Source organism: Pseudophryne corroboree, chromosome 5 (assembly GCF_028390025.1).
Source record: "Pseudophryne corroboree isolate aPseCor3 chromosome 5, aPseCor3.hap2, whole genome shotgun sequence".
Classification (NCBI taxonomy): Eukaryota; Metazoa; Chordata; class Amphibia; order Anura; family Myobatrachidae; genus Pseudophryne; species Pseudophryne corroboree.
This window is the reverse complement of record NC_086448.1, coordinates 187,977,017-188,002,102: the sequence shown is the minus strand read 5'-3', so window position 1 is coordinate 188,002,102 and position 25,086 is coordinate 187,977,017. Positions and strand designations below refer to the sequence as shown.

Below are 25,086 nucleotides of genomic sequence, written 5' to 3'. Positions count from 1 at the left end.
TAAGTGTCAATTAGCCGGCCTCTTGGTGGCCAAACATCTTTGAAATTCAAACGAAGGTGTAAGGAAGACTGTTTGTTGTGTTGCAGCCTTTCCTGTTGTAATCCCAAACACTGGGTTTGCATGGGGATGCGAATGAGACCGAAACATTTGTATTTTGAAGCTATGTGTTAAAAGTCTCAATGGCGAAGTCTAAACTCCCTGGTGGTAGGAATTGGAGTTTAAATTATACCAAACTGTATAATTAACTTATATCCTTTTAAAATGTAATTTATTTATATTATGTAAGATATCCTGATTGGATGGAAAGGACTGTGGTTTGTGATTTTATATGTATAAAAAGAGGAGGCCTGTGAGCCTCCATTGGGTATTGTACCATTTTCTTTCTGCTGTAACATCTTGCTGTACTGCTAAGTTCTTTTCAGAACTTTTTGTTGGCATTGAAACATCATCTGCCTCAAGAAGAGTGCGTCATCTTGTGACCTACAGGGCTATGCGAAACCTAGCCCCGTTCACCGGCTGTCTAGGGTGAACCAGCGTCTCCAAGTTCTGCCTTCCGCCAGCTACCGGTAGAGGCCTAGTCAGCGACTAGTGGGGATTCGTCAACACCACACAGGTGTGGTAAGGCAGCGTGTCGGCACATACAGTGCAGGACCATGGTTCCAAACGCCACGGCAGGTTAGGAGTTTGGTGGTGGCAGCAAAAACCTGCCCACAGCGCAGTGGGTGGAGTCAGTAACAGGCGGTTACTGATGGTAAGCGGGAATCCCCTATGTGGTCAGGTCCCGTGTGACCATAGCATCCATTCTGTGTACTGGGGACGGGACCGTCTGGTCACACCGTGAATTTTCCAGTGTTTTTGGAGCTAGTGGAAAAGGGGTATTAGTTTGAAGTAAATCAAAAGTGTAGATAAAGTGGGTGCAGAAAATAGGATTTTGGTACTTACCAGGTAAATCCTTTTCTTTGAATCCATAGGGGGCACTGGAGTACTCTTGGGATATGGACGGCGTAGCAGAAACAAAGGCACTGAATATTTAAATTTAGAACTCTCCACCCCTCCATATCCCAGAGTACCTCATAGTACGACCTCAGTGTTTTTACTGAGCGAACTACTATAGAGAGGTTGACAATGGAGAATTCCTATAACATAACGGACAACAACAAAGTTGACCCATAACGTTACTGTCAACTAAACAGTTGACACCATAACCGATAGACCTTTATAATTTGAACCAATCGGTGAAAATGTGTTACCCTAAGCTCCTGTGAGCTTAACACAACCCAGGTAAAACTGCTCTGGGTGGGCGTCCAGTGCCCCCTATGGATTCAAAGAAAAGGATTTACCTGGTAAGTACCAAAATCCTATTTTCTTTTTCATCCACTAGGGGTCACTGGAGTACTCTTGGGACGTACCAAAGCTTCCCTTGTGGGCGGGAGAGCTGTTTGACACTTGTAACAGTAGGCAGCCAAAGCTAGATGCTGATGCCGCAACCGTTTAATAACGTGTAAACGCGCACAAACGTGTGCACTGAAGGCTATGTAGCCGCGTCGTAGACGCTCCACGACCAGCTGGTCCTGACATTCCCACAGAACCTGTGGAATGAGCTATTACTGACAAAGGCGACTGTAACTTAGCCTTCAAGTAAGCCTGACTTGTAGTCATTTTGATCCAACTGGATAATGTCTGCTGAGAAAACTGGCTAACCCCAGTTGGCCGCATTATAGAGAACAAACAACGTATCCGTATTACGTACTGTAGACGTTCGGGACATATAGACGCGTAATGCGTGTACCACATTCAGAATTCTAGAATGTGCTGTCAACACAGGAACCACTATTGGTTTATTGATGTGAAGAATAAGAAATCGGAATTCGTCCGAAGTTCTGCTTTGACATGAGAAAACTCAAATACGGTGGCTTGGAATACAAGGCACCCAAATATGAAAACAAAACCCTTGCCGAAGCTAAGGCTAGAAGAAAACGTTTTCCAAGTGAGAAACTTAATCCCCATTTGTTGTAAGGGTTCAAAATATGAAAACTGTAAGAAATCTGAACCCAGCCTCAAGTCGCATGGCGCTGTAGGTGGGATAAATGGAGGCTGCATTTGATGACACCTTGTAGAAAAGGTGTGTACCGACGCAATAGAGTCAAACGTCTTTGAAAATAACTTGACCACACAGATACCTGCACCCTCAGTGCAGATAAACTCAGTTCTCCATCTCACCCCGTCTGTAAAATAACAGAATACGGGTAACTTGAAAGATGATGTCGGAAACTTCCTAGCTTCACACCCACCTATATAGGCACACCAAATTTTGTAATAATGAGCTGCCGTAAGCGGCTTCCTAGCTCGTAACATGGTTGGTATAATACTGTAATGCCCTATTTCTTTTCTTAAGAGGGCGGTCTGAACCCCCACCCCGTCAACCGCAGCCGCGGTACATAGGTAAATAAGGGTAACAGAACGGTCCCTGTTGTAACAGGTTGGACGTATTATGAGCGGGCCAAGATCGTGTGCAAGTATTCCTTGGAGATTCGAGAAGCAAGCTCTCCGAAACCCATGAGATATCACTAGTATGACTGTGACGAACTGTCTTATGATCCATTTTAGCAACGGAGAGAGCAGCGGAAAATAGTGGAGCCAGATACACAAGGCTGTATGACCACACGAATGTGAGAAACTCCACCGCCACTGCCCTTGTGATCTGTCGTTCTGTTCACATACTGAGTGTTTTAAATTGTGTCGAGATGCCCTCATGTATACCTGAGGGTAACCCCACCTGTGGATTCACATATGAAACACCTATGGATTTAATGCCCAGTTTTCAGGATATAAATCCCGACGGGTGAGATCATCTGTCTAACAGATGTCCACTCGCGGAAAGAACCCCGTTGACAACATCACATAATGGTGTTCTGGGCAATTGAGGATTCGAGCTACCTGCCGCATTGCCATGCGGCTTCTTGGTTCTCCCTGGTTGTTGTGTATGCAACTGCCGTTGCGTTGTCTGACTGCACTTTGTCAGAGTGAAAGCGAAGCATGTAGTGCATTGTAAATTGCACGGAGTTCCAGGACATTTATCGACAGCAATCTGTCGTGATCCGTTTTAGAACCCCTGTCGCTGATCTTTTTTAACTACAACTCCTGAACCTCTGAGACTCTCGTCCAGAGTATATACACCCTCGCCCCTCTGTGGGAAACGCGAGTGAAGCCCGGCGAACTAAAGCGCTTTGAAAACACATCATTATTACTAACAGGCGAATACACCAATGTACCGCTAGTGTGCGTGGCTTTTGCACTAATTACTAGATGTACATTTGTTCTTGCTGGTGTAGTAGGTAAATGTCTTTGATTTACCGTATTTATAATCTTACCTAGGAATTGACGTCGTTTAGACGGAATTAGATGCGATTGTTTTTGAACTTGACCTGCCACCGCAGTATACATTAGTAGCGCAAGTTAGAGGAACTCTGTTGAGACAGAGTTCTTATGAGCAGATCGTCTAAGTATGGAACGATTGTCACTGGCCGGGCTCTGAGATGAGCTATCCTCACCAACATCACTTTGGTAAATACCCGAGGCGTTGACAAGAAGCCAAATGGTAGAACCTGAAATGGTTAATGGTTGTGGCGTTTTGCAAACGCTAGAACCTGTGATGACCAAACCAAAATGGGTAAATACGCATTGTGAAGATCAAGTGCAATTATGCAATTTTGTGGCTCCAAATATGCAAATACTAACCGCAGAAAATCCATTTTCAAACTGCAGTAAGTGACTTGCTGATTGAGACTGCGACGGAGCTGTCTGGTTTTGTTACCCCAAATAGAGGGGAATAAGTAACCCTGACTCTGTTGGTGTACTATGCCTGGAAATAAAAACAGCTGAAACCAGCAGAGACTAAATGGCAACCTGCCAAACCGTTCGACAGAGGCAGTCTTGTCCTTTAATCTGTAAATAGCGAAGACATCCATGAGTTGATGTCTGGAAACCCCGCAAATGTAACGTGTAAAGACGCGCTTCCACAATTGGAAAATGGAGATGGCCTAATAGGTCGTCAAGCCACTGGCTTGTTGACTGTAGCGTCCTGTCGTTACAAGGCGTGACTGTTTTTGTACCACCGCCTTGAAAAAACTGAAGTCTAAAGGGATTAAACGCCGGCACAAGTATTTCCGTTTTGATACTGGATGCGGTAATGGCTGAATATCAAATTTAGGACCAAACAAGCTCTGGCCTTGTCGTGCTGAAACTAGCGACGATGAAAAGTGAGAATCGAAGTAACCGGCGTTAGCAGAAGCTTTACAAATATACTCTGCAGCTTCTCATTAACAGTGATCGTCATTGTTTCCATACATAGAGTCTAGTGACCCAAATGTATATTGGGTCTTTATAATGTTTGACACAGACGAATGGCGGATCGCGTCATTTAGATGTGGAAACGATTAAATAGTGGTTAGAGTCTACTCAGTCTCTGTAAAAATGGAGACATTGACTCACTGGGTTTTAGCAATGTATGGTTGTCAAAAACCCCGCACTATCTGAGTGCTGGTCTAATGTACCCTTCTCACTCGTAGTTATCGCTGTGAGATTTGACATAGAATCGTGCATTAAATTATAAGACCAGTTAAATAAACACCCTGGTACCCAAAGGGAAATTGGCCCTTTGGAAAGACTGTCCTTCGTTAGAGCTGGCGGAGTAACTTCCGAGACTCCGATGTTACCGCTCCTTTAATTTGAATTGCCAATGCTTAACATAGGATCTTTAAAATTATTTTTAGTCTGCGCTAGAGCCTTACTCGCTATGCAGACAGACACCACAATAGGCAACGGACAGACACTTGCACGACTTATTGAAGTTATTATGTGTCATATATATATTTTTATTGCTGAAAAGCATATTAAGCCCAGCCGTAGGCAGGCTTCAAAAAATTATATGAAACTCATGGTTGTTCCTCTCCACGGAAATCTTTAGTAAAAGGCGAAAGATTTATTCGATCTGAAGACAAACCAGAGTATTCTTTATGTGAAAAGCAGTTCACATGGGGAGCCTATGTGAAACCCGAACCAAATTCCCACTAACACCCCTGCGCCTCTGGTGGCTTAGAGATGTAGGGCAGGAATGTTCCAGAATTACAAACTGGAAAACAACAGGAAGCATGGTTAAAATGGCCACTTTGCCATGCTGACCCTGATAATCACAGAACAAGTTACAATTGTTTCCGTGTTAATATAGCCTATTATACAGTGATAATCACAGGCAGGGTACAACACATGCTCTATGAATATAATTACAGACATTAATATAGGCTCAATAGCCTATTATACAGCAATAATATAGGCTCACTAGCCTATTATACAGTGATAATAACAGACATTAATATATAGGCTGAATAACCTATTATACAGTGATAATCACAAACATTAATATAGGCTCAATAGCCTATTATACAGTGATAATCACAGACAGTAATATAGGCTTAATAGCCTATTATACAGTGAAACTCACAGGACAGGTTACAATACATTATAAATACCTGTCACATATATATAGCTGCATATACACTGTGCTGCTGTTCATATAGGTATTTTACATACCCTTGTCGCTGTGATCCGCCAGATTCCACCGCCCCTCTTCCCCCCTGTAACGCTGTGTCTCTGCGGGAAGCCCGGGAAGACTTGCAGGGAGGCCTTCTTGCAGCCTCTTAGCGCTGGCACTGATCTGCGGGTGGATGGTGCTGGGCGGCCGGACGGAGCGGCGGCCCGGTTATCACCGTCTTAGTGCTGAGAACTGAGGGAGCGTCTGCGGCCGTATGGCGCTGGGCGGCCGGACGGAGCGGCTGGGATGGGCGGACGTAGCGCTGTATGGAGCTTGCAGACGTAGCGGCTGGGGCTGTGGCGGGCGGATGAGCGGCGGAAGCGGCATATTAAAACCAACATAGCGGGGCGGCAGCCTGCGCTGACCGCCCCGTTCCCCAGCCTACCTTGCTTGTATCCCTGATCATGGCTGCGACGGGGCTTCTTATGTGTAAGCTCCGTCCAGCTCTCCAGTGATCTTAGTCATGGCTGCGACGGGCTTCTTATGTGTAAGCTCCGTCCAGCTCTCCAGTCATGGCTGCGACGGGGCTTCTATGTGTAAGCTCCGTCCAGCTCTTCAGTCATCCAGTCATGGCTGCGACGGGGCTTCTATGTATAAGCTCCGTCCAGCTGTTGCAGGGGCAGTGGGCTGCCTGTGGCTGTGAGGGTGCTCTTTGTGAGGACCGACACGCCATGCGCTGCCCGTGCAGCGGCACTATCCCGGACCCATGTTTTTCCTGAAACTGGGAAGGGATGTGCTTTTGAAAAAAGTAAAAAAAAAAAAAGTAAAAATGAAAAATTAATAAAATCTTCCACAAAGTGTGGGAACTCCCACAAGCCGATGTTAGTGCTTTGAGCACAGAAAAAACACTGAGGTCGTACACTGAGGTACTCTGGGATATGGAGGGGTGGAGAGTTCTAAATTTAAATATTCAGTGCCTTTGTTTCTGCTACGCCGTCCATATCCCAAGAGTACTCCAGTGACCCCTAGTGGATGAAAAAGAAATGTATTTGGATTGTAAGAAATGACAGGATTGTGAGAGGGTTAAAAAGCAATGGTAATTCTGTAAGTTTTTTTAAGTGTTTGTAGGTAAAATTGCATTGGTGCAGCTGTGCATAAAAAACAAATTACAAAAATACAGATACAAGCATTTGTTGGTGAAATGGATGGTTTTTGAAATGACCAAGTCAGGTAATTCCGTGCTATTTAATCAGCTGCAACAATCAGGAGGTAAGTAATATGAAGAGTAAGTGACTCACATTTGTTATTAGTTCTTCAGTTTTCTATGTTTTGTTAGATTGGTGTGCTTCTGTTTTCTTTCTTTCTCACTTCGATTGCAGCTGAGCTCAATTTTGAGCTTCATTGCAAAAGGTTGTGAATACTTATGTACATGTGATTTCTCCGTTTTTTATTTTTTTAATAAATTTGCAAAAAAAAACAAACCTTTTTCACATTGTCATTATGGGGTATTGTGTGTAGAATTTTGAGGACAAAAATTAATTTATTCCATTTTGGAATAAGGCTGTAACATAACAAAATGTGGAAAAAGTGAAGCGCTGTGAATACTTTCCAGATGCACTGTAACTGTATACACTGTTAGAGTGATGGAATGTCCTGTGGACTCTCTATTTACAGTACTATAATATAATTGTGAAGCAGCATTAAAAGTGGAGGGAGCTGATAAAATAAATGGTATGGTTTTCTCAATGGAAGGTGAAAAGCATCATGTATAACTAGACAGAAGCCAGTACTCACATAAGCAGCTCTACCTCCGGTTGTGTGTAGTAGCTGCACGCATTGTGGAAGCAGGGAAGGTTGGCTGCAGACTGTACTAGTGAATGTCTTCAAGTGCTCAGAATGCCAGCTGGTGCACATGCACAAACAGCTACTAGTGCAGCATCTCAAGGTGTGACGTGTCAACTCACTTTCTACTAATTAGCACTTGCATGTTTTTCGTGACGATGAATTGGAAAATGGTGTTCTATGGAAATATAATTGATAACTACCCGTCGTGTAGAATGTATTCACTGCTGTTAGACAACAATTTGTAACTTTTTGTATGTGTGCATATTTACACCTCGGAATGATTAGAAAATCTGAATATCTAAAGTAGGGCTTGTCGGCATCAGGAAGCCCTGTGGAAGACTTGCTCATGAAATTAAATGGAGAATGACTGCTGCAAAATGACCTGTGACACGTCAAGAACTTAGCATCAGCAGAGGCTAGCAGGAGAGCGTGTGCCCCCCAGTTTCTGTGCACTTTGTCGTCAGCTGAGGTGCAGTGGTGGTGCAAGGTAAAAGTCTATTTATTAAGCCTTGGAGATTGATAAAGTACCAAACAGAATGATTATCTCCCCTGTATACATACTGCTAATTTCAAAATTCTATGTATGAAGCAAGTCTTCCACCCAGCAAAAGCATTTATTAGAGACTGAGGTAAGCATAAGCCATTCTAAACTAAAGTTCCTATACAGGAATGGAGTAGCACGGTTGGCTGGAGCGGACATGATGGACAGTAGCGGGAGGAGACACGTATGTCTCGAGTTGCGTGTGTGACTCAGCAGCATACTGTATGTGACCTGCAGAGCTGCATTTCCTTCTATCTCTACATCACACTACATTGTGCAATTTCGATTCCAAGACACGTCTTTAATAGTGAGAACATGCAAGATTATGGAAGCAGTAGTTGCTGGGATATGATGGTTTCTTACTTTTATTCCACTAACATGTCTTCTACTTACCGGCCCGTGAGGTATCCCACAGCTGAGGCGGCATAGCAAGCCTGAAAGATATAGCAAAAGAAACTTAATTTGTTATCCCCAGAACTATATAGGGGTGAATTCCTACTTTTTATGCATTATAAATTAAGTGCATTCACTTCACAATAATCTCATTACATGTCTGTCATAAAGGGGAATAGGGCTACTGACTCCTCACATGCTATGATGTCCACGAGTAATCATGGACTAGAACTTTTATTGTTCTGTATGTAAAGCTGTGTGATCTCTGATGTCACCATGCCAGTCTAATTGGGGTGTATCATAGTAATAGTTTATTATAAAATAATTATTATTTAATAATAATTTTATTTATAGAGTGCTCTTTCTCCAACAGGACTCAAGGTGCTTGAGAGGCATTAAAATAAAGCACATAGTACAAAAGAGTAATACAGTAGTAATAAAAAAAGAAGAAAACCAAGAGCGCAGGGTTGGTGCAGACGTTTTGGGTAATAAATTCAATAATAATAATAATAATAATAATAATTTTTATTTATATAGCGCTCTCTCTCCAATAAGACTCAAGGCGCTTAACAGATACATAGCATAATATAGTACAGAAAATAATGAAGTACATTTTCATAAAATACAGAAGCATGAAGATACTAAAAGGGACACTATGGAAATGCTTTAGTAAACAGGAAAGTCTTGAGTCTACTTTTGAAGGATTCTATAGTTGGGGCCTCTCGCACTGTGAGTCGGAGCCGCATGACTAAAAGCTCGACCCCCCCGATGAATTACAGCCAACAGGCAATGAAATATTATTAAAATTCAGCAAATTTATTCAGCAAATATAAAGTGCAGTGCAAGGCATTCTTTTCTTTTAAAAGGAGGTTTTTCCTGGCAGGTGATGTAATTACCAGATAAATGGGAACTGTGACATACACAGTTCTCATACGTTTTTAAGCGGTGACTTTTGGTCCCAAGTAGCTTTGTCAGCAATAGATGTGGTAAATGACCCGCGCTAAAAACTGTGGAGCTGCTCCTTTAAATTAGTAATAACAGTAAAAAGATAAAAACAGGAGCGCTAGAAAGAGAGAGAGATTAAAATGATAAATTGAATAAAAAAGTTGCAAACACCTGTGAAAAAAAGAAAGTGGTTAATTAATAATGTTTACAGCACTTCTGTGCTGATATGAAAGTCCTGTGCGTGAGTCCTTTTATGGACACCGGAGCTGTGATCCGTGCTGCGGCTGCAGTGGGGAAACCTAACTGTCTGTCTCTCCCTTACTCTGCCTACCTGTAGTCACGTCCGTCACTCGGTTCTCACATGTAGATCTTGTTCCAAGTGAAAGTCTGACGTCATCCCGCCTGCGCCACACGGGTGTGGAAACGACAGTGCAGAAGACGGCATCAAGAACGGGGCAGCGGAACAAGATCTACATGTGAGAACCGAGTGACGGACGTGACTACAGGTAGGCAGAGTAAGGGAGAGACAGACAGTTAGGTTTCCCCACTGCAGCCGCAGCACGGATCACAGCTCCGGTGTCCATAAAAGGACTCACGCACAGGACTTTCATATCAGCACAGAAGTGCTGTAAACATTATTAATTAACCACTTTCTTTTTTTCACAGGTGTTTGCAACTTTTTTATTCAATTTATCATTTTAATCTCTCTCTCTTTCTAGCACTCCTGTTTTTATCTTTTTACAGCTTTGTCAGCAATAATGGTAACTCTCAGTGGTCTCACCAGCCGAATCCCCTCCTCTACCAGGAGATAAATGGGAACTGTGACATACACAGTTCTCATACGTTTTTAAGCGGTGACTTTTGGTCCCAAGTAGCTTTGTCAGCAATAATGGTAACTCTCAGTGGTCTCACCAGCCGGATCCCACCAGGTGGAGGAGGGGATCCGGCTGGTGAGACCACTGAGAGTTACCATTATTGCTGACAAAGCTACTTGGGACCAAAAGTCACCGCTTAAAAACGTATGAGAACTGTGTATGTCACAGTTCCCATTTATCTGGTAATTACATCACCTGCCAGGAAAAACCTCCTTTTAAAAGAAAAGAATGCCTTGCACTGCACTTTATATTTGCTGAATACATTTGCTGAATTTTAATAATATTTAATTGCCTGTTTGTATGTGCATTAAACTGTGTTACACTATATGCACTTTTTTCCCATTTTTTCATATTGCCAAATGAAATAACGGGACGGTTTATGAAAATCGACTGGATAAGCGCTGGTTAAGTCTCTACTCCGTTTTTTGTATTGTGCACTATTGGTGAGGGGTTAAAGGATACCTCTAGAGAGTGATTGACTGACTAGCTGCTATATGCGCACGGGACGCTTCCTTTAATTTGTGTTTTACCCCGATGAATTACGGTAGATTCTAGGTACTGCTAAAAGTCCTTCATCTACAGATCGCAGTAATCGAGTGGGGCAGTATGGGGTCAGAAGCTGTTTCAGGTACCTTGGGCTTTGGTCATGTAATACTTTGAAACTCAGTAAGCCAATCTTGAAGATGATTCGCCATCTTACAGGCAGCCAGTGAAGGGAGTAGAGGATGGGTGTTATGTGGCTAGAACGGGGCTGGTTGGTTGACAGCCTGGCAGCTGTGTTTTGCACCAGCTGTAAGCTTTGCAATTCTTTTGCTGGTAGACCAACGTAGAGGGCATTACAGTAGTCTAATAGAGATCATACAAATGCATGTATGACTTTTGGCATATCATCTGAGGGAATGAAGTGCTTGATTCTGGCTATGTTCCTCAGGTGAAAGAAGGAGGATTTGATTGTGGCTGATATCTGATGTTTAAGTGTCAAGCCACCATCCAGGACAACGCCAAGATTCCGCACACGATCACTGGTCTGTAATTTTGAATCCCCGAGTGTAAGTCCAGTTAGTTGGTGTTAGGGTCTCCTGCCCTGTGCTGCCACGTCGTCATGGCAACCGGGAGACAAGTGCTAGCGGAGTAACCTGAGCGCAGCTGATACTCCGGTTCGGGTCTTTTGCTGTGCAGTGGTTACAGGCTCTGTGCACGGCAGGGGATCCGGTGCTGGTTTTTGTGCTCACAGTCTGTGAGGTCTGAGTGGGGCGTGGACAGCACCTGCTTTATAAGGCCTCTTCTCAGGTTAAGCAGATGCTGCTGAATCTTTGTTGGTTAGTCAGTTCCTGAAAGTTAGCCAGTACTGTGTAGCTTTGTATTTGTTGTTGCTTACTGCAAATAGGCCTGGGGATTTGGTACTACACTCTGCCAATCCAGACCTAGCAGTAAGACTGGAGTCAGTCGTTTAGCTTGCTGGGGTTCTTTTACTACTCTGTGAACTTAGCAAGTTTGCGGCTGTATTCTAAGACTTGCCTGCCTAAATCCTGTCTCACTGTGCAAGGTGTCAGGTGTCAGTTTAGTGGCAGTAAGCTGAACCTGTGCACTGCAAGTGAGAATTAGGATTGTGGAGACTCACCTTGTGTCTATCATTCCATCTCTGACCAAGGAGTTTACTGCCACACCCGTTGGTAACCCTTTAGGGTTTTGCTGTTGCCCTTAGCAACAGCATTTCGGGTTCTCTACGTATTAAAACACAACATCTTGCTTTTCCCATCTGAGCATTACTAATACTAGGGAGACACCCAGTTCCTTAGCCTCTGGGCTTCTCTGTTCACTTTGTGTGTATTTTGCTACCCTATCACCTTCTGTGTACGTAATGTCATATTCCCCAGTCTTTCTGTGAGTTCATTTGTTTTGCATACCTATCCGTTCAGACACCAGTACATTCCTGCAGGCACTGGTGTGCATAACAGTTCAAACACCAGTACATTCCTGCAGGCACTGGAGTGTATAACAGTTCTGACACCAGTACATTCCTGCAGGCACTGGTGTGCATAACATATTCAGCAGCCTAATACTCCTGTTGAAATTTTGTGGGAATATGGAGCATACCCCTCAAAATAAGTTGCAACAGGTGGTCGATCAGGTGCAGGTCCTGACTCGACAATTTAATGATTTGTCCATTAAAATGCACACCTCCCAGGCCGCTGGCGGAGCTCCCGCAGCAGCAGCACCTTCAGGGGTTAAGGAGCCGAAAGTAAATCTCCCGGATCGTTTTTCTGGAGATCGCTCGCAGTTCTTTTGTTTCAAGGAGAGCTGCAAGCTATACTTCCGGCTTAGGCCTCAGTCTTCTGGGTCGGAGATTCAGCGGGTGGGCATAGTGATTTCCTTGCTACAAGGAGACCCACAGGTCTGGGCATATGGGTTGCAGCCTGACTGTCCGTCGCTTAAAAGTGTTGATGCTTTTTTTACGGCACTGGGCATGTTGTATGATGACCCTGACAAGACGGCCTCAGCCGAGGCTCAGATTTCGATCCTTAAGCAAGGGCGAAGGCCAGTTGAGGTTAACTGTACGGAGTTTCGGAGGTTGGCCCATGATACCCAGTGGAATGACCCAGCCCTGAGACACCAGTACCGAAGAGGTCTTTCTAACCAGATAAAGGACCAACTGGTACAATATCCCTTGCCTGATAGCTTGGATCAGCTCATGCAGTTATCCATCCGGGTGGATAGACGGCTGAGAGAGCGTAGGCTTGAAAGGGAGACTGAGGTTTCCTTCTTTCCCAAGGGAACCTCAGACTCTGAGGAATTTTCCGAGGAGCCTATGCAGATTGGGGCTACCCGCCTCTCCTCGCGTGAGAAGACGCGGAGGAGACAGCAGGGGTTGTGTTTGTACTGTGGGAATAAAGGTCATGTGGTAGTATCATGCCCAGAAAAGCCAGAAAACTTCAGGGCCTGAGGGTGATGGGAAATATCCTGTCAGGCCAGAAGTCAGAATTTCCAAAGAAGACTTTTATCATTCCGGTGACCTTGAAGATCCTCGGTCAAACTGTCAAGACTGAGGCCTTTGTGGACAGTGGGGCCGACGGGGTTTTTATGGACCGCCAATTCGCCCTGAAACACTCTGTTCCCTTAGTACCCTTGGCATCGGAAATTGAGATTTGTGGGTTAAACGGGGAACCATTATCCCAAGGTAAAATTACCTCTTGCACTAGCCAGATTTCTTTGTTTATTGGAGCCACACACTCTGAAAAATTGTCCTTTTATGTGACTGTCTGTACTTTTGCCCCATTGGTGTTGGGGTTACCCTGGTTAAGGGCCCACAATCCTCAATTTGACTGGATCTCTGGGAATATTCTTAGTTGGGGTACTGATTGTTTCAGGAGTTGCTTGAGCCTTCCAGTCAGGCTCTCGCAGCTAAGTTTGCCAGGATTGCCAGGGTGTTATGCAGATTTTGCGGACGTGTTCTCCAAAAAAGTTGCAGAGGTACTACCTCCCCATCGCCCCTATGACTGTGCCATTGATTTGTTGCCAAATGCTAAGCTTCCCAAGAGCAGGTTGTACTCCCTGTCACGTCCTGAGACTCAGGCTATGGCAGAGTACATTCAGGAGAACTTGGCTAAGGGATTTATCAGACCTTCACAGTCTCCAGTTGGGTCGGGGTTCTTCTTCGTGGGTAAAAAGGACGGTTCGTTGCGACCCTGCATCGACTTCAGGGAATTGAACCGTATCACGATTAAAAACTCATACCCACTGCCTCTCATTTCGGTCTTGTTTGACCAGCTTCGTACTGCCACCATTTTTTCTAAGATTGACCTACGCGGTGCGTACAATCTAATCCGAATAAGAGAGGGGGATGAATGGAAGACTGCCTTTAATACCCACTCAGGGCATTATGAATATTTGGTGATGCCTTTTGGGCTCTGTAATGCCCCGGCAGTCTTCCAGGATTTCACGAATGATGTGCTCAGGGAATATTTGGATAGATTCTTAGTTGTATACTTAGATGACATCCTAATCTTCTCCCATTCCCTGGAGGAACATCGGAAGCATGTACGCTTAGTCCTCCAGAAACTCAGAGACCACCGGCTTGGGGCGAAGCTGGAGAAGTGCGAATTTGAAGTTCAGCAAATCGCATTTCTAGGATATATTATCTCCCCAGAAGGTTTCCAAGGTACAGGCAGTCCTGGATTGGGTGCAGCCCACTAGTTTGAAGGCGCTTCAGCGTTTCCTGGGCTTTGCGAATTTTTATAGACGATTTATCGCTGGATTTTCGTCTATAGTGGCGCCCTTGGTGGCACTCACTAAGAAAGGGGCGGATGTTGCTCACTGGTCTTGTGAAGCTAAAGCGGCTTTTGCCCGTCTCAAAAGGGCATTTGTATCGGCCAAGGTGCTGCGACACCCAGATCCAGAGCGTCCTTTTGTGGTGGAGGTGGATGCCTCTGAGATGGGTATTGGGGCAGTGCTTTCTCAGATGGGAGTGTCTGATAATCGCCTTCATCCCTGTGCTTACTTTTCCCGTAAATTTTCGCCTGCCGAGATGAATTATGACGTGGGTAACCGGGAATTGTTGGCTATTAAGGATGCACTCGAGGAGTGGAGACACTGGCTTGAGGGGGCTAAGTTTGTGGTCTCAATTCTCACCGACCATAAGAATCTGGCATATTTAGAGTCAGCGAAGCGTCTCAATGCCAGGCAGGCACGATGGGCTTTGTTTTTTGCTCGCTTTAATTTTTTTGATAACATATCGCCCTGGGTCAAAAAACATCAAGGCTGATGCGCTCTCGCCGAGTTTTGCTCCAATCCAGGAGACCACCGAGGAGCCGTTGCCCATTGTGTCCCCATCATGTATTAAAGTGGGCATTACCCAGGACCTCTTATCATTAGTCCTTAGAGCACAGGAGCAGGCTCCTCCAGACCTTCCGGTAGGTCTTTTGTTTGTGCCTCCTAGGTTAAGACAGCGAGTGTTCCTGGAATTCCATGCCAAGAAGTCGGCAGGTCACCCGGGTACTGCCAGAACTCGGGAGTTGCTATCTAGGGCGGTGTGGTGGCCCTCGGTGGCTAAGGATGTGGATCAGTGGGTTCGGGCATGTGACATCTGTGCCCGAAATAAGACTCCTAGAGGGGTTCCTGTTGGCCCATTACATCCACTCTCTATCCCATCTAAGCCATGGACCCACATTTCAATGGATTTTGTGGTGGACTTGCCCAAATCCTCGGGGATGACAGCCATCTGGGTTGTCGTTGACAGGTTTTCGAAGATGGCGCACTTCGTTCCACTGGTTGGGCTGCCATCGGCCAGACGCCTGTCTGAATTATTTATGCTGCATGTTGTGCGTCTCCACGGGTTGCCACTTGATGTGGTCTCTGACCGCGGATCCCAGTTTGTGGCCAAATTCTGGAGGGCATTTTGTTCCGATCTCCAGATTTCTGTCAGCTTGTCGTCAGGCTACCATCCGCAGTCTAATGGGCAGACTGAAAGGGTGAACCAGTCCTTGGAGCAGTTCCTCAGGTGTTATGTCTCCAAGTGTCAGACTGACTGGGTTGCTCATCTGTCCATGGCGGAGTTTGCCTATAACAACGCGGCTCACTCTGCTACAGGGATCTCTCCCTTCCTTTGTGTGTATGGGCATCATCCTAAGGCCAATTCTTTTGACCCCCTGGACTCCACGCCTGGTGGTTCCTCTGTGGTTTCGGTCCTTAGAGGTATTTGGCGGAAAGTGAAGAAAGCCCTTGTGTCTGTGTCATTAGTGACCAAAAGGGTTTTTGATAAGCGGAAAAGACCCTGCAGCTTCAAATTAGGAGACTTCGTCTGGTTGTCTACCAAGAATTTGAAGTTGAGACAGCCATCTCATAAGTTAGGCCCCCGGTTCATCGGCCCTTATAAGATCACCAGGGTTATCAATCCGGTGGCATTTCAGTTAGATCTGCCCCGTTCTTTGGGTATCAATAAAACATTTCATTGTTCCCTTTTAAAACGGGCGATTAGTAATCCTTCTTCCAGTGGAAGACCTTCCCCTCTTCTGATACGTGGCCAGAGGGAGTTTGTTGTTGAAAGGATTCTTGACTCCAAGATGGTTCGGGGTCGGCTGTCATTTTTGGTGCACTGGAAGGGGTATGGCCCGGAGGAGCGGTCGTTGGTGCGCAGTTGTGATCTTCATGCCCCCAGACTGATACGCTCTTTCTTCTCGCAGTTCCCCGATAAACCCGGTAGTAGGGGTTCTTTGACCCCTCGTCAGAGGGGGGGTACTGTTAGGGTCTCCTGCCCTGTGCTGCCACGTCGTCATGGCAACCGGGAGACAAGTGCTAGCGGAGTAACCTGAGCGCAGCTGATACTCCGGTTCGGGTCTTTTGCTGTGCAGTGGTTACAGGCTCTGTGCACGGCAGGGGATCCGGTGCTGGTTTTTGTGCTCACAGTCTGTGAGGTCTGAGTGGGGCGTGGACAGCACCTGCTTTATAAGGCCTCTTCTCAGGTTAAGCAGATGCTGCTGAATCTTTGTTGGTTAGTCAGTTCCTGAAAGTTAGCCAGTACTGTGTAGCTTTGTATTTGTTGTTGCTTACTGCAAATAGGCCTGGGGATTTGGTACTACACTCTGCCAATCCAGACCTAGCAGTAAGACTGGAGTCAGTCGTTTAGCTTGCTGGGGTTCTTTTACTACTCTGTGAACTTAGCAAGTTTGCGGCTGTATTCTAAGACTTGCCTGCCTAAATCCTGTCTCACTGTGCAAGGTGTCAGGTGTCAGTTTAGTGGCAGTAAGCTGAACCTGTGCACTGCAAGTGAGAATTAGGATTGTGGAGACTCTCCTTGTGTCTATCATTCCATCTCTGACCAAGGAGTTTACTGCCACACCCGTTGGTAACCCTTTACGGTTTTGCTGTTGCCCTTAGCAACAGCATTTCGGGTTCTCTACGTATTAAAACACAACATCTTGCTTTTCCCATCTGAGCATTACTAATACTAGGGAGACACCCAGTTCCTTTGCCTCTGGGCTTCTCTGTTCACTTTGTGTGTATTTTGCTACCCTATCACCTTCTGTGTACGTAATGTCATATTCCCCAGTCTTTCTGTGAGTTCATTTGTTTTGCATACCTATCCGTTCAGACACCAGTACATTCCTGCAGGCACTGGTGTGCATAACAGTTCAAACACCAGTACATTCCTGCAGGCACTGGAGTGTATAACAGTTCTGACACCAGTACATTCCTGCAGGCACTGGTGTGCATAACATATTCAGCAGCCTAATACTCCTGTTGAAATTTTGTGGGAATATGGAGCATACCCCTCAAAATAAGTTGCAACAGGTGGTCGATCAGGTGCAGGTCCTGACTCGACAATTTAATGATTTGTCCATTAAAATGCACACCTCCCAGGCCGCTGGCGGAGCTCCCGCAGCAGCAGCACCTTCAGGGGTTAAGGAGCCGAAAGTAAATCTCCCGGATCGTTTTTCTGGAGATCGCTCGCAGTTCTTTTGTTTCAAGGAGAGCTGCAAGCTATACTTCCGGCTTAGGCCTCAGTCTTCTGGGTCGGAGATTCAGCGGGTGGGCATAGTGATTTCCTTGCTACAAGGAGACCCACAGGTCTGGGCATATGGGTTGCAGCCTGACTGTCCGTCGCTTAAAAGTGTTGATGCTTTTTTTACGGCACTGGGCATGTTGTATGATGACCCTGACAAGACGGCCTCAGCCGAGGCTCAGATTTCGATCCTTAAGCAAGGGCGAAGGCCAGTTGAGGTTAACTGTACGGAGTTTCGGAGGTTGGCCCATGATACCCAGTGGAATGACCCAGCCCTGAGACACCAGTACCGAAGAGGTCTTTCTAACCAGATAAAGGACCAACTGGTACAATATCCCTTGCCTGATAGCTTGGATCAGCTCATGCAGTTATCCATCCGGGTGGATAGACGGCTGAGAGAGCGTAGGCTTGAAAGGGAGACTGAGGTTTCCTTCTTTCCCAAGGGAACCTCAGACTCTGAGGAATTTTCCGAGGAGCCTATGCAGATTGGGGCTACCCGCCTCTCCTCGCGTGAGAAGACGCGGAGGAGACAGCAGGGGTTGTGTTTGTACTGTGGGAATAAAGGTCATGTGGTAGTATCATGCCCAGAAAAGCCAGAAAACTTCAGGGCCTGAGGGTGATGGGAAATATCCTGTCAGGCCAGAAGTCAGAATTTCCCAAGAAGACTTTTATCATTCCGGTGACCTTGAAGATCCTCGGTCAAACTGTCAAGACTGAGGCCTTTGTGGACAGTGGGGCCGACGGGGTTTTTATGGACCGCCAATTCGGCCTGAAACAGTCTGTTCCCTTAGTACCCTTGGCATCGGAAATTGAGATTTGTGGGTTAAACGGGGAACCATTATCCCAAGGTAAAATTACCTCTTGCACTAGCCAGATTTCTTTGTTTATTGGAGCCACACACTCTGAAAAATTGTCCTTTTATGTGACTGTCTGTACTTTTGCCCCATTGGTGTTGGGGTTACCCTGGTTAAGGGCCCACAATCCTCAATTTGACTGGATCTCTGGGAATATTCTTAGTTGGGGTACTGATTGTTTCAGGAGTTGCTTGAGCCTTCCAGTCAGGCTCTCGCAGCTAAGTTTGCCAGGATGTTATGCAGATTTTGCGGACGTGTTCTCCAAAAAAGTTGCAGAGGTACTACCTCCCCATCGCCCCTATGACTGTGCCATTGATTTGTTGCCAAATGCTAAGCTTCCCAAGAGCAGGTTGTACTCCCTGTCACGTCCTGAGACTCAGGCTATGGCAGAGTACATTCAGGAGAACTTGGCTAAGGGATTTATCAGACCTTCACAGTCTCCAGTTGGGTCGGGGTTCTTCTTCGTGGGTAAAAAGGACGGTTCGTTGCGACCCTGCATCGACTTCAGGGAATTGAACCGTATCACGATTAAAAACTCATACCCACTGCCTCTCATTTCGGTCTTGTTTGACCAGCTTCGTACTGCCACCATTTTTTCTAAGATTGACCTACGCGGTGCGTACAATCTAATCCGAATAAGAGAGGGGGATGAATGGAAGACTGCCTTTAATACCCACTCAGGGCATTATGAATATTTGGTGATGCCTTTTGGGCTCTGTAATGCCCCGGCAGTCTTCCAGGATTTCATGAATGATGTGCTCAGGGAATATTTGGATAGATTCTTAGTTGTATACTTAGATGACATCCTAATCTTCTCCCATTCCCTGGAGGAACATCGGAAGCATGTACGCTTAGTCCTCCAGAAACTCAGAGACCACCGGCTTGGGGCGAAGCTGGAGAAGTGCGAATTTGAAGTTCAGCAAATCGCATTTCTAGGATATATTATCTCCCCAGAAGGTTTCCAAATGGAGGGTTCCAAGGTACAGGCAGTCCTGGATTGGGTGCAGCCCACTAGTTTGAAGGCGCTTCAGCGTTTCCTGGGCTTTGCGAATTTTTATAGACGATTTATCGCTGGATTTTCGTCTATAGTGGCGCCCTTGGTGGCACTCACTAAGAAAGGGGCGGATGTTGCTCACTGGTCTTGTGAAGCTAAAGCGGCTTTTGCCCGTCTCAAAAGGGCATTTGTATCGGCCAAGGTGCTGCGACACCCAGATCCAGAGCGTCCTTTTGTGGTGGAGGTGGATGCCTCTGAGATGGGTATTGGGGCAGTGCTTTCTCAGATAGGAGTGTCTGATAATCGCCTTCATCCCTGTGCTTACTTTTCCCGTAAATTTTCGCCTGCCGAGATGAATTATGACGTGGGTAACCGGGAATTGTTGGCTATTAAGGATGCACTCGAGGAGTGGAGACACTGGCTTGAGGGGGCTAAGTTTGTGGTCTCAATTCTCACCGACCATAAGAATCTGGCATATTTAGAGTCAGCGAAGCGTCTCAATGCCAGGCAGGCACGATGGGCTTTGTTTTTTGCTCGCTTTAATTTTTTGATAACATATCGCCCTGGGTCAAAAAACATCAAGGCTGATGCGCTCTCGCCGAGTTTTGCTCCAATCCAGGAGACCACCGAGGAGCCGTTGCCCATTGTGTCCCCATCATGTATTAAAGTGGGCATTACCCAGGACCTCTTATCATTAGTCCTTAGAGCACAGGAGCAGGCTCCTCCAGACCTTCCGGTAGGTCTTTTGTTTGTGCCTCCTAGGTTAAGACAGCGAGTGTTCCTGGAATTCCATGCCAAGAAGTCGGCAGGTCACCCGGGTATTGCCAGAACTCGGGAGTTGCTATCTAGGGCGGTGTGGTGGCCCTCGGTGGCTAAGGATGTGGATCAGTGGGTTCGGGCATGTGACATCTGTGCCCAAAATAAGACTCCTAGAGGGGTTCCTGTTGGCCCATTACATCCACTCTCTATCCCATCTAAGCCATGGACCCACATTTCAATGGATTTTGTGGTGGACTTGCCCAAATCCTCGGGGATGACAGCCATCTGGGTTGTCGTTGACAGGTTTTCGAAGATGGCGCACTTCGTTCCACTGGTTGGGCTGCCATCGGCCAGACGCCTGTCTGAATTATTTATGCTGCATGTTGTGCGTCTCCACGGGTTGCCACTTGATGTGGTCTCTGACCGCGGATCCCAGTTTGTGGCCAAATTCTGGAGGGCATTTTGTTCCGATCTCCAGATTTCTGTCAGCTTGTCGTCAGGCTACCATCCGCAGTCTAATGGGCAGACTGAAAGGGTGAACCAGTCCTTGGAGCAGTTCCTCAAGTGTTATGTCTCCAAGTGTCAGACTGACTGGGTTGCTCATCTGTCCATGGCGGAGTTTGCCTATAACAACGCGGCTCACTCTGCTACAGGGATCTCTCCCTTCCTTTGTGTGTATGGGCATCATCCTAAGGCCAATTCTTTTGACCCCCTGGACTCCACGCCTGGTGGTTCCTCTGTGGTTTCGGTCCTTAGAGGTATTTGGCGGAAAGTGAAGAAAGCCCTTGTGTCTGTGTCATTAGTGACCAAAAGGGTTTTTGATAAGCGGAAAAGACCCTGCAGCTTCAAATTAGGAGACTTCGTCTGGTTGTCTACCAAGAATTTGAAGTTGAGACAGCCATCTCATAAGTTAGGCCCCCGGTTCATCGGCCCTTATAAGATCACCAGGGTTATCAATCCGGTGGCATTTCAGTTAGATCTGCCCCGTTCTTTGGGTATCAATAAAACATTTCATTGTTCCCTTTTAAAACGGGCGATTAGTAATCCTTCTTCCAGTGGAAGACCTTCCCCTCTTCTGATACGTGGCCAGAGGGAGTTTGTTGTTGAAAGGATTCTTGACTCCAAGATGGTTCGGGGTCGGCTGTCATTTTTGGTGCACTGGAAGGGGTATGGCCCGGAGGAGCGGTCGTGGGTGCGCAGTTGTGATCTTCATGCCCCCAGACTGATACGCTCTTTCTTCTCGCAGTTCCCCGATAAACCCGGTAGTAGGGGTTCTTTGACCCCTCGTCAGAGGGGGGGTACTGTTAGGGTCTCCTGCCCTGTGCTGCCACGTCGTCATGGCAACCGGGAGACAAGTGCTAGCGGAGTAACCTGAGCGCAGCTGATACTCCGGTTCGGGTCTTTTGCTGTGCAGTGGTTACAGGCTCTGTGCACGGCAGGGGATCCGGTGCTGGTTTTTGTGCTCACAGTCTGTGAGGTCTGAGTGGGGCGTGGACAGCACCTGCTTTATAAGGCCTCTTCTCAGGTTAAGCAGATGCTGCTGAATCTTTGTTGGTTAGTCAGTTCCTGAAAGTTAGCCAGTACTGTGTAGCTTTGTATTTGTTGTTGCTTACTGCAAATAGGCCTGGGGATTTGGTACTACACTCTGCCAATCCAGACCTAGCAGTAAGACTGGAGTCAGTCGTTTAGCTTGCTGGGGTTCTTTTACTACTCTGTGAACTTAGCAAGTTTGCGGCTGTATTCTAAGACTTGCCTGCCTAAATCCTGTCTCACTGTGCAAGGTGTCAGGTGTCAGTTTAGTGGCAGTAAGCTGAACCTGTGCACTGCAAGTGAGAATTAGGATTGTGGAGACTCTCCTTGTGTCTATCATTCCATCTCTGACCAAGGAGTTTACTGCCACACCCGTTGGTAACCCTTTACGGTTTTGCTGTTGCCCTTAGCAACAGCATTTCGGGTTCTCTACGTATTAAAACACAACATCTTGCTTTTCCCATCTGAGCATTACTAATACTAGGGAGACACCCAGTTCCTTAGCCTCTGGGCTTCTCTGTTCACTTTGTGTGTATTTTGCTACCCTATCACCTTCTGTGTACGTAATGTCATATTCCCCAGTCTTTCTGTGAGTTCATTTGTTTTGCATACCTATCCGTTCAGACACCAGTACATTCCTGCAGGTACTGGTGTGCATAACAGTTCAAACACCAGTACATTCCTGCAGGCACTGGAGTGTATAACAGTTCTGACACCAGTACATTCCTGCAGGCACTGGTGTGCATAACAGTTGGCTATTCTGCAGTCTTGTCCTTTGATGTTGCAGTCGTATCATAAGGACCTCTATTTTATCCGAGTTCAGTCGCAGCCAACTGGCACTCATCCACTCCTGTAATTCAGTTAGACAGCCATTTAGGGTTGCTATTGGGTTATCAGTGCACGGAGCAAAGGACAAGTACAGTTGTGTATCATCTGCATAGCAGTGGTAGACCAGGCCATGGCGCCTGATTATTTCGCCCAATGGGAGCATGTATACTGCAAAAAGCATGGGGGATAGTACAGAACCTTGTGGGACACCACATGGCAATGGCACTGGTGGTGATGAGTATAATCCAGACGATACCTTCTGTGACCTGCCTGTGAGAAATGATTTGAACCAGCTTAGGACTGTGCCATCCAGACCACAGAAATGTATCAAATGCTGCCGAGAGATCCAGAAGGATTAATACTGAACAGTCAGCTCTGTCTTTTGCCATCAGAAGATCATTTAACACACACACACACACACACACACACACACCAGGGCTGTTTCATTGCTATGTCTTTTCCTGAATCCTGATTGAAATGGATCATAAATATCATGGGTTGTCAGGCGGGTTTCCAGTTGATTTGCAACCACTTTCTCAATAACCTTTCCTAGGAAAGGAAGGTTTGATACCGGTCTGTAGTTGGTCATGCAGTCGGGATCTAAATTAGGTTTTTTAAGAAGCGGTCTAACAATTGCTTCCTTTAGGGGTCCAGGAAAAATGCCTGTCTGCGAAGAGCATTGAACAATTTTTGGAAAGACAGGACCAATTATATCCATACAACCTATCAGAAGCTTGGTTGAGGCTGGGTCCAGATCACAGGTGGTGGGACGCAAAATCCGCGCAATTTCAGCAGTGTCCTTTACATCCACTGGGTCAAAGCTGGTCCATGAAGGCAGGTAGCTTATATTGGCAGGCGTAGTTTGGCACTCCTTTGATGGCACTGTGGAGATTCCAGCCCGGATGGTGGATATTTTATCTGCAAAGAAGTTTGCAAACTCGTTGCATCTTGCCTGGGAGAGGGTCTCATCAGTCTGCAGGCATGCTGGCTTGTCATCCACTAGGTTAGTCTTCCTCCATCGTCTTTCCAGTCTACGCCCCCTTTTCTTGAGCTCACTAACACTGTTGTCGAACCATGGAGCTTGACATTGTGGTTTACGAGGTCTTATACGCACAGGGGCGATATCAATTGCAGCCATAACATCCCTATTATAATAACGGACTAGGGAACAGGGATCTTCACAGGCACCCAGTATAGCAGAGAGATCCAGATTTGCTGCAAGAGCCTGGGGAGTCATACCCCTCCTTGGACGATACCTGGTCAACTCCATGGGCAGAGATCTTATTTGAGGGGTTGCAACTGAGAACCAGAGGGAGTAGTGGTCTGACCAGATGACTGGGTTTATTTTTAGGTCAGTGACTTCTAATCCAATCTGAAAGACAAGATCGAGAGTGTGACCACTTTTATGTGTGGCAGAGGGAATGACCTGTGTGAAGCCCAGACCATTCATTGTGCACAGGGGGTCTTGGCCAAGGCGTGAGAGCTCATCATCCACCCATGCATTGAAATCCCTGAGGATGAGCCATCTTTGATGTTCCAGAACCAGGCCAGCAACAGTGTCTGCAATTTCTTATAGAAATATCTCCAGGTGGCCGGTAAATGAGAAGTACTCTGAAACCTAATCCTGTCGAACTCCGGGCAGCAATGCACTCGAATGAGCGAGTAATTTCAATACGGTGGACCCTAAGTTTAAGTTCTTTTTTGAAGCAGATAGCCACCCCTGCGGTCCAGTCTTGGGTTGTGGATGACATAGTAGTTTATTGGTACTGTAGCCTCCAATATAGGTGCTGCATTTTCATCTATCTAGCCAGTTCTCTGTAATACAGGCTAGATCTGCAGATTCAATAAGGTCAGCAATTGTTGCAGTCTTGTTTCTTATAGATCTGGCATTACAAAGGACTGACCTGATTGGGCATACCAGAGGGCCTTCAGTTTTCTTTATGTTAAGTGCAGGAGCTCTGGGTATGGGGGTCACAAAGCGAGAGTTGACAGTTCTGTTCTTCCAAACACAGGGCCGTCTTTTGGGTATCACTTCTATTTGATTGTTCTTTGAGTATGGAGGTGAGCAGGTGGGCAAAGGACTTAGATGGTTACCGGGGGAAATACATTTCCGGCCTGCTCGCTTCCCATGAATGCGCCTGTGTTTTCTTTTTAAAATGCCAAGGGATTGGAGAATAGAAGCCTGTGCTGGTGTGATAGGAATTGCGGAACGTGGTGGGCGGAGTGAAAGAATGAAGCTGGAGCAATACGTATACATTTGGTCATCAATGACAGATTACTATAAATTTGAGCTGCATATGATGATGAGAGAGGGAGAGAAAGCAGTGTTTTTTTTTTTTTTTTCCTTTTTGTGTCTTGTTTTCCCCCAATTCGGTAAGTGATCCAATATTATAATGGGTTTATGAACAAAGTTATTGCTATAACCTATTGGGTATATTTGAAGCAAGTGATAAATAAAATAACTGCTGATTTAGCCAATTATCCTAGGATAGGC

At 46.1% G+C, this 25,086-nt stretch overlaps 1 protein-coding gene and 1 non-coding gene across 7 annotated transcripts in view; both read right to left on the bottom strand.

Annotated features, from left to right (window-relative positions):
- The window catches only part of HACL1 (2-hydroxyacyl-CoA lyase 1), a 139,948-nt gene that overhangs the window by 96,591 nt on the left and 18,271 nt on the right, over nt 1-25,086 (bottom strand). For all 6 annotated transcript variants that reach the window (XM_063921943.1, XM_063921945.1, XM_063921946.1 and 3 more), the window contains one exon: nt 8,310-8,350. In XM_063921943.1, coding sequence (XP_063778013.1) covers nt 8,310-8,350 — 41 coding nt within the window. The remainder of the gene's footprint in view (nt 1-8,309; nt 8,351-25,086) is intronic.
- On the bottom strand, nt 4,896-5,010 carry LOC134931245 (U5 spliceosomal RNA). Its single transcript, XR_010179046.1, has one exon. It is a non-coding gene; the product is annotated as a U5 spliceosomal RNA (small nuclear RNA).